We start from the raw sequence: 9,766 nt of genomic DNA, 5'->3' as shown, positions 1-9,766 counted from the left end.
CCACCTTCCCTTTTCCTTCGTCCTGTCTGTTAATTAGGGAGGTACACATTTTGCTTTTGGTTCGCCCGGCACCTCCACATAAAGGCTGACCCCCTAGGAGGTGGAACCCAGGAGCAGCCCCAACTGCTACTCCCTGTCCGGAGACACTGTGTGGGCATACGGCCGTGGCCTAAGGAACCACAGAAGTCCCCCACTGAGCACAAGACATCTGGGTCCAACACATTCGCTTTGTCTTAGAATTAACATGGGTAATCTGCCCCCCAGCTGTAGGGAACCCCAAATCAGGGCATAAGAATCCTTCCTTGTCATCAGAGGTCTTAAAGTTAAAACCAATGACCTAGATGTCTGCAACACTCAGGAAAGTAGAAAGATGTTCTGTGAATCAGCCCTGGGCACAGAGAAACCAAACTAGATGCCTGACCAGGCCGAAGGACTCCTCCCAAGTCAAGATGAAATAGTTTAGTATGAAATCTCCCCAAAGGTCCCATGTAGACTGCACTCTACATGGACAGCACATGATAGTGAACCTACAGGTTCAGTGCCCCCAAAATCAAGTTTATTCTTTGGCACAAGTTTATACAAACTTGACAAAGGTTAATGTCAATTCATACAAATTAAATTAGATCTAGATCACAGAAAATGTCACTAAGATCAGCTTTGATTCCATGAACACAAGGTAAGGGGCATGATGAGGTAAGGGTCCTACAATACAGGGAGGGTGGCAGGAGGTTGGTTATCATCAGTCAGTGATTACATGTCATTTTCCTTTAATCAAATGATTCTCATTTTATTCAAACATCCCAGAATTGGTGATGAAACTGTTTTTCACTATGAGGTAGATGTTTCCATTTTTTTCATTTTGGGAAATTCTTTTTCCACTCAATGAATTGTTTTCAATTTTTGGATTTTAAAGATATTGTGCAATTTTTGAAAAACTCAGGCTGACACCATCAGCTCTTTCTGGCTAGGGTTTTCTGCATCGTGTACAGAAGGACAGCCGCTCTACTGAGAACCCATCTGAGAAACTGGCCTATACATCTTGTGGCCCAAAGTATCCACTTCCTCAAAGATGTAGCCAGGGGGCTCTTTGTATGAAGCTGGGCACCTGCCCATTTCCATGGGAGTAAAGCTGATGGCGTATGTGGTCTGACCCTCCACAGGGATGTTTTGTCGAGGGCCAACCCAGGCAGGTTTGCAGCTTTTGGTACTGATAGGTGGGTAGGACACATAGTAGGTCTTAGTGGTGGTCTGGTAGTCCAAAGGCTCAGTAGGAAAGTTTAGCTGGGGAATGGGTTTGATTGGCTTTGTTTGTATGCTGTCCCACTGCTTGTAGTCATCCTTGGTGGTGGTGGGGCTTTCAAAGTGGCTGCTCTTCTTAACCGGGAGCACTGGTCGGCAAGACTGAGCAGGGGTATGCTTACAGTATCTGAAATGAGTTTGCACAGTTGTCAGAAGGTCCATCTTCTCTTCAGGAGGGACATAGGTGATGGGAGCTTTGGAATATATCTGGGGTGTTGGCCAGGCTCGGTACTTATCTTTAAACTCAGTGGTGTTAGAGAAAGTTATTAGCTCAGGGGGCCTGGCTGGAGGTTTTGTGCTCTTAGCAGGCTTCCCTCTCAGGCCCTGATAGAACTCTTTGTGTGTGGTGAGGTTCTCAAAGGGGATTTCACAGGGTTTAAACTCTGCCTGGTGCACAAAGGGCTTCTCCACAGGGTGGGCTACATAGCTCATCTTGTAGTTAGTCGGATCCTCCAAGGGAATGTTACAGAGCTTTGGGTTGGCTGGAGGCTTACAGCTCACGGTATTCACAAGGCCCTTCACAGAGTAGTCATCCTGGTGTGTCGTTCTGTTATCAAAATTGGTAGATGCTGGTCTATACTTGTGTGGTGGATGAAGAAGCTCTCGTCTTGGTTGATTCCAAGGTAAATAATCAGCTGAAATTAAAGAAGAGTAGTCAATGAAAAACGAGGTCTCCAAATGTGCCAAATGGTCCCAAAGCCATAAGCCAATTTCCAATAAGATGATCTCTAACATGACATAATAAAGTAGATTCCTGCTGCCATCTCAAGCAAGAGCTTGATGTTCCAACTCTATGGTACTTACAACCCACTGTGCAGAAGAGACCAGTTTACAACAAGTTCTCCAATACTCCACAGTGCTGCACATAGAGATCTTAGAGATCTATAGCTTGAATCTACTGAATCCATTCCAAAAGAGAAAACTTACCCAAAGGTAGCTTCTTTCCTGCACAGGGAAGAAGCTCTCTCTTATCAGCACAGAGAGCATGGAAAGGTACATGTAGTGTCCAATAAGACAGAAATTCACAACTCACCACGGATGATCCACAGCCAAGCAACTGCCCCTACCTAGTCAGGGTGACAATGCTTGTGTCCCTATAGCTCTTGTATCTAATCAAAATAAATCAAATATTCCCTCCAAAGGAATAAAAGTATGGTATTGCCTAGAGAAAGGATCACAGCAGTTGCCATATTCCTAGTGCTTTATATATTAATTTATTTACTCTTCAGAAACCCTTTGAGTATATATTATATTACAAAGAAAAGGCTGTAGACTAATTTCCCTGATGAAACAGATTTTAAAATTGTCAGTAAAATTTTGGCAAATCATCACCTGCTGTTTCATGGGGAATCTTCACTGGTGAGAGTTGGGAGATGCATTGATAGTCTCTCTACTCCCTGCTCCACTATGCCCCATGAGCCTTAGGTGTAAAGGTTCCACTGTAGATGTGTCACTTAGGGATGGGCATCTCATAGACACTTATTCTCTGTGTGTGACCAGCTGTGGAACTCTGTAACAGTTTTTAATGAGTGCTGACTAGTATACATGCAACAGGGCTCAGGGACAATTGTGGAAGAAGGGGCAGAAAGATCATACAAGCCAGAAGTGGTGTGCAACGACAAGGAAACAGAGTCTCCCAGGCTTCTGGGAGCTTGTTCATATGAACTTACAACAATGGTAACAGCATGCACAAGATCCATGCAAATGCAATCAGACAAAAACCCTGCACATAACTGGGCAGGATGCTTCAGTCTTAGCTGAGGAACTATTCGCAGCTGATCAGTGCTGGGGGAGGGAGAGTTGATCATCTTTAAGGGCATGACACTAGGTAGGAATAGACTAGTGAATAGACTACAGTACATGAACTCACATCTAGGGACATCTGGGTACACAAACTTGATTTGATAGGTCTTAACATATATGACAGAATGCATGAAATCCTGTGGGAAGGCTATGGGGGGTGCCTAAAAAAGGAGTGTCTAAATATGATTAAGATGTGTTGTATGAACTGCACAAAATTCAATAAAAATACACATTAGAAAATTCTGACAAATCAAAGACTACATTAAGAAGAGCAGACACTATGACCAAGTTGATTTCATTCTAGGAATACGAGATTGGATCAACATAACATATATGTCATTAAATATAATCTAGTATGTAAGTAGACTTAAATACAGAAGCCACATGATTATTTAATCAATGCGGAGAAAAAGTTCAGCATCCCATCATGAGAAAAGCCCCAAAGAAACTAAGAATAGTTTTCTTATCTAGAATATAAGGAATATACCTTAATATAATGAAGCCTATTTACAACAAGCCTATACCCAACATTATACTAAACGGGAGGAAAAAAGAATTTCCTCTAAAATCCAGAATGACACAAGAGTGTCCACTGTCTCCACCCTGGTTCAAAGTAGTCCTTGAAGTCTTAGCCAAAGCAATAAACAAGAGAATGAAATAAAAGCAGTAGAAAGGAAATTAAGAAATCAAATTTCCCTATTTGCATCATGTGATCCTATACTTAATAGAACCTCAAGACACCATAGAGTACTCTAAGACCTGGTAAACACTTTCTGCAAAGTAGCATGATACAAAATGAATATACAAAAATTAGTAGTTTTTCTTATCAACAGCAAACTTGCCAAGAAAGGAATCAAAGGGAGGGAAATCCCATTCACAATAGCTTCAAAAATAAATAAGTAAGTAAATAAATAAATAAATAAATACCTCCCATGCTCATGCAGAGGCAGAATCCATATCAATCCTAAAATTCATATGGCAGCACAAAACGCCATGAATAGCTAGGCAATCCTTAGAAGAAAGAGCAATGCTTCAGGTATCACAATACCAAGTCTCAATTTGTATTACAAAGTCAGAATAACAAAGATAGCATGATGATTTCACAAAAACCGACCTGTAGACAAAGGAAATAGAATAGCTGGCTCAGAAAAAACTGTATAATTGCAGACACTCCCAGAGCCTGTCTCCCCCAACAACAAGCCCACACACATTCCCAGAAACTGTGAAGTGTCCTGGTACCTCAGCACCAGGCAGAGACCCCAACCCAGCCTCCACCCACCCACCTCTGCCTGAGGTCAGCATGGCATCCTTTCCCTGGCCTCCAGAGAGTACCACTCATACTCCAGTTCCTGCTAACCAAAGACTACCTGTAGAACTGTGTGAGCCTTCCACAGACTTCTAATGATTCATGGTGAGAACTTTCTAACTCTAGAGAAGGTTTGCTACTGAGCTCAGAAGTGGAAATATTTTCAGCTGTACTGGGAACACATGTGATACCCTATTCAAGGCAAAACACCAAGCGCCGTTCAGCTGGTCTACAACCTGACAAGTTGCAATAACAGAAAACTAAGATCGATATACCCCTCAAAAAACATGAGACCAGATATCCCTACCAAGAAACACCACCAACAGCCTAACTCCAGGTCCCTAGGTCCCATGGCAAAAGCATAAACAATATGAATAACGAAGACAATATGTCTCACAGACATTATTACACTCATTGCAATGTCGCCCGAGAAAAGCAACTTAGCTAATGCTCAAGACAATGATTTTAAATGCTTATTACAAATACATTCAAAGAGAGCATGAATGAGCTAGACCAAGCTGGGCGTGGTGGCACAGGCCTATAGTCCCAGCACTTCGGAGGCAGAGGCAGGCAGATCTTTTTTAATTCAAGGCCAGTCTGGTCTACACAGTGAGTTCCAGGACAGCTGGGGCTACAGGGAGACTGTCTCAAAAAGACCAAAAAAAAAAACCAAAAAACAGAAAGACCAAACCACATATAAAGGCAGGCCCATCAGAGTAACACCTGATTTTTCAGTGGAGACTTTGAAAGCCAGGAGGATGTGGACTGATGCTCTACAAGTTCCTCAAAATAGCAAATGACAGCCTGGACCATTATATCCAGCAAACTAAAACTTGTAACAGAAGGCAAAAGAAAAACTTTCCATGGTAAACACAGATTTAAAGAATTTATAACCACTAAACAAGCTTCACAGAAAATACTGGGAGGAATACTTCAGCCTGAAGAGAAGGTTAAACATACCCAAGAGACCACAGGGAATACAAACAATTCCAGAGTAGTTATTCAAAAGAAAACAACACCACAACAAAATAACGGGACTTACTAAACATTGGTCAATAATAACTCTCAATATTAATGGTCTCAGTTCACCAATAAAGAGACATAAACTAACAGATTGGATTGGAAAACAGGATCCATGTCTTTGATGCCTCCAAGAAACACAATTCACCATCAAAGATAGATACCACGGGAAAAGTTATTCCAAAAATAGAACCAAGAAACAAGTAGGCATAACTCTTCTAATATCTAACTAAATAGACTTGAAAACAAAAGCAATTAGAAAACATAAGGAAGGACACTTCATTCTCACTAAAAAGAAAATTCACCAAGAGGATATTACAATTCTAAAAATTTATTCACCAAATGCAGGGGCACCCAGCTTCATAAATAAAACACTATTTGAACTAAAACCAGATTGACCCAAACACAGTGATAGTGGGTGACTTGAACACCCCACCCTCACAAATAGACAGATCATTCTGTCTATAAAAAACAAGTAAGAGAGTCTGGAGAGATGGCTCAGCAGTTAAGAACTCTGGTTATTCTTGGAGAAGACCCGAGTTCAAATCCCAGCACCCACATGGCAGCTAACAACTGTCTGTAACTCCAGTCCCAGGGGATCCGACAGCCTCTTCTGTCCTCCGTGGGCATTGCATGACACAGTTGCACTTACCTACATGCAGGCAATACACGCATACACATAAAATAAAAATAATAAATAAAATAAAATAAATACAAGCCAGATGTGTTGACACATGCCTTTAATCCCAGCAATCAGGAGGCAGAGGCAGGCAGATCTCTGTGAGATGGAGGCCAGCCTGGTCTACATCTCAAGTTCCAGGCCAGCTGGGGTTATAGGGAAACCCTATCTCAAAAAAAACAAAACTAATTTGAGAAACCCTGGAGTTAAATGGTATCATAAATCAAATTATTCAACAGACCATCCCACCCAAACACTCATGCATTTTCTTTTCAGCAGCCCCTGGAACTTTCTCCAATATTAGCCACATATTAGAACACCAAGCAAGACTCAACAAATATAGGAAAACAGAAAAACGCAGCCTTCTCTCTGTCCAATGACAAAAAAACTAAAGCTGGATATCAAAAGAAACTACAGAAATTACACAAATTCGTGAACAGTAAACATCTTTAGCCATCAGGGAAATGCAAATTAAAACTATTTTGAGATTTCAACTTACCCCAGTCAGAATGGCTAAGATCCAAAAAACAAGTGATGACAAGGGCTGGTGAGGGTGTGGGGAAAGGGGAACATTTATTCACTGATGGTGACAGTGCAAACTGGGGCAGCCACTATGGAGATAGTGTAGAGATTCCCCTAAAAGCTAGAAATAGATCTGTCACGTGATCCAGCCACTCGTAGACATACCCCCAAAAGGGCTCTGTATCCTACTACAGAGATACCTGCTCTTCAGTGTTCATTGCTGTTCTATTCACAATAGCCAGGAAATGAAAACAACCTATAGGGCCTCAAACAATACTGGCTATTGCTACTTTGCCACTATTGCTAAAGACAATGTGAGTTGTAGAACATGGAAAAATGAAGCCGATATGACTTAGACACATCATTCCTGGAAGGTGCTATGCATGCTACCTTAGGAGAAAAGTAATCATCAATCTTGCTTAGCTGTGAAATCTACAAGCTGACAAGATGTGCCCTGGTGGCAACAGTGACATGAATGCTGTAGGAGTAACAGTTTCTCATTAGATTAAGGCCCACTGCATGAGATGGAACCCATGCTTGGCACTGTTATTGGGGCCAAGAACCTTTGACTAGGCAGGTTGTAGGCCCAAGAGGAGAGCCTACTACTGGTATTCTACTAAATGGGCTTAACATTAAACTGACTCCAAATGACTTACCATTATACCCATAGATTAGTGCATCTCTCAACTCTAATCAAAGAGGCTTCTTTTTTCAGCAGATGGCAATTAACACAGAGATCCATAACTGGCCACATGCAGAGAATAAGTGAATGGAGAGTTTTCATTCCTAAGTGAGACACCCCTCCCCAAAGGCTTAGGAAGCATTGCACAAGAGGAGGCAGGTGGTGGATGGATACAATGACCAACAGTCTCTTCCTGGCACAACAGGCCAGTTACATATATGAACCCACAGTGGTTGTGAAAGCACACGCAAGACCTGCACTAGCCCAAACTAGGTAAAAATGCAGCATGGAATGGGGAGGTGGGCACAAATCCCCAGCTCTAGCTGAGGAACTATTGGCAGTTGATAGCTTCAGGAAGAGGGACAGTTTTCTTTAAGAGTGTGATGCTGAATAGATAGATCATGCTTCAGGGGATGGACCCATACCCAAGAGCATTTGGGAAGCACAAATTGGACTCATTAATATATGTGTATATGTTACACAAAATGGAGGTATGGAGGTGGGGGTGGATCTGAGAGGAGATGGGGAGGGTGATTGAATATGATAAAAAATTCTGAAATTCTCTAATAATAAAAAAATACTATTTAAACAAAAGAGCCAGGCGTGGTGGCAAATGCCTTTAATCCCAGCACTCAGGAGGCAGAGGCAGGCAGACCTCTGTGAGTTCGAGGCCAGTCTGGTCTCCATGGTGAATCCAGGACAGCTTCGTCCTCTTTTTTTTTTTTAAAAAAAAAAAAAAAAAAAAAAAAAAAAAAAAAAAAAAAAAAGAGGGGCTGAGAGATGGTTCAGTTGTTAAAAGCACTGGCTGCTCTTGCAGAGGACCCACATGGAGGCTAACAACCATCCTTAACTCCTGTTCCAGTAGACCCAAAAATGGTCCTCTGGCCTCCATGGACACTGCATGCAAATGGTGCATTCGCATACATGCAGGCAAAATACTCGTACTCTTAAAATAAAAATAAACTGATCAAAGTAAATAAATCTAGATTGTGCATATCAGAGAAAACAAAAAGTAAACTACTCACTCTCTGGGTTTGTACAATTCCTCTTACTATTAATTTCTGGCTTTATTTTATTATGATCTAATAATAAAGTATAATGTTTTTCTATTTAAAGTCTATTTAAGACTTTCTTTGTGGCCTAAAATATTCATTTTGGAGAAAATTCCATGAGTTGTTTAAAAAAAAAAGTATATTTGCAGTTTCTAGATGGAACAGTTCATCTGATATGTAGGATAGCTTAAAGTTTGTGATTTGGGTGGGGGGTGGTTCTGGGCAACCTATTGGTGAGAGGATATTGAAATTACCTACTAAGGAGAGTCTAGCAGACAGCCTGAGAGGGTGGGTTCGGACCTCTTCCATCGGGGTAGCTGCTCAGAGCTCAGCAGACCACCAGAGTGTGCTGGGTTCTGGCCTCCCTCTGGCCTCCAACTACCAGAGAGCCTGAGAACCCAGGGGACAGCCTGACAGCCCCCAGATCCTGCCTTCACGTGGTGGTGAGCTTCCCGTAATTGCACCATACCATCCCCCTACCTGGAATTTTGTGAGGCCCCTCCCACCCAAGGCCCCATGGCAGATCTGGCTTTGTTGGGCTAAGGCTGAGATCCTAGCAGACAGCCTGAGAGGGTAGGTTCAGACCTCCATCAGGGTAGTGGCTGGGAGCTGAGCAGACCACCAGAGAATGCAGGGTTCTGGCCTCCCTCTGGCTTCCAACTGCCAGAGGGCCTGAGAACCTGGGGGACAGCCTGACAGCCCCCAGATCCTGCCTTCATATGGTGGTAAGCTTCCCCTAATTGACCCATACAATCCCCCTACCTGGGATTTTGTGAGGCCCCTCCCAATGCCCCAGGGCAGATCTGCCTTTGGTGGGCTAAGTCTGGGACCTCAGCAGACCTCCAGAGAGTACTAAGTTCTGGCCCCCTCTGGCCTCCCTCTGGCATCCCTCTGGCATAGGGTTGATAACTCAAAGGACTGCCTGAGAGAGCCTGGATCCTGACTCCACATGGTGAAGGAAGCCTGAGTGTACTTGACTGGAAACTGAATTGGGTTTCTGTGGACCCTTGAAGGGCTGATCTGAAGCGATCAGTTCCCTCCAAAATAAACCTGAGAGAACCTGAACCCTGAACCAACCAGTTTTACATAACCAAAAAAGAAAGGAACTAGGCACCCAGATAATACGAACAGAAGCATACTTCAACTTAATTCTCATTTCAGAATCATAAACCACAAGAGAAATTCACATACCAAAACCACAACGAAAGAATAATAAAATGGAAAGCCAAAACACTATGTCCCCACCAAACCCCACCAATCCTGTAGAAGAGTTCTGCAAGGAGAACACCCTTGAGATAACCCAGGACACTGAGTTTAAAAGAACAATCCTAAGCATGATCAAGGAATTCAATGAATTTAAAGAACACATAAAATAAAAATACTAACTAAAATATTAAAAAAAG

The 9,766-nt window shown here is 42.5% G+C and overlaps 1 protein-coding gene across 1 annotated transcript in view; it reads right to left on the bottom strand.

Annotated features, from left to right (window-relative positions):
* Positions 1-1,002: 1,002 nt before the first annotated feature.
* Saxo1 (stabilizer of axonemal microtubules 1) overlaps positions 1,003-9,766 on the bottom strand; it is a 35,930-nt gene continuing 27,166 nt past the window's right edge. The window contains exon 3 of the mRNA XM_017801211.2: positions 1,003-1,934. Coding sequence (XP_017656700.2) covers positions 1,003-1,934 — 932 coding nt within the window. The remainder of the gene's footprint in view (positions 1,935-9,766) is intronic.

This window comes from Nannospalax galili, unplaced genomic scaffold (assembly GCF_000622305.1).
Source record: "Nannospalax galili isolate Female #2095 unplaced genomic scaffold, S.galili_v1.0 scaffold1082, whole genome shotgun sequence".
Taxonomy (NCBI): domain Eukaryota; kingdom Metazoa; phylum Chordata; class Mammalia; order Rodentia; family Spalacidae; genus Nannospalax; species Nannospalax galili.
The sequence above is the reverse complement of the archived record's forward strand: the minus strand, read 5'-3'. Positions and strand labels throughout refer to the sequence as shown.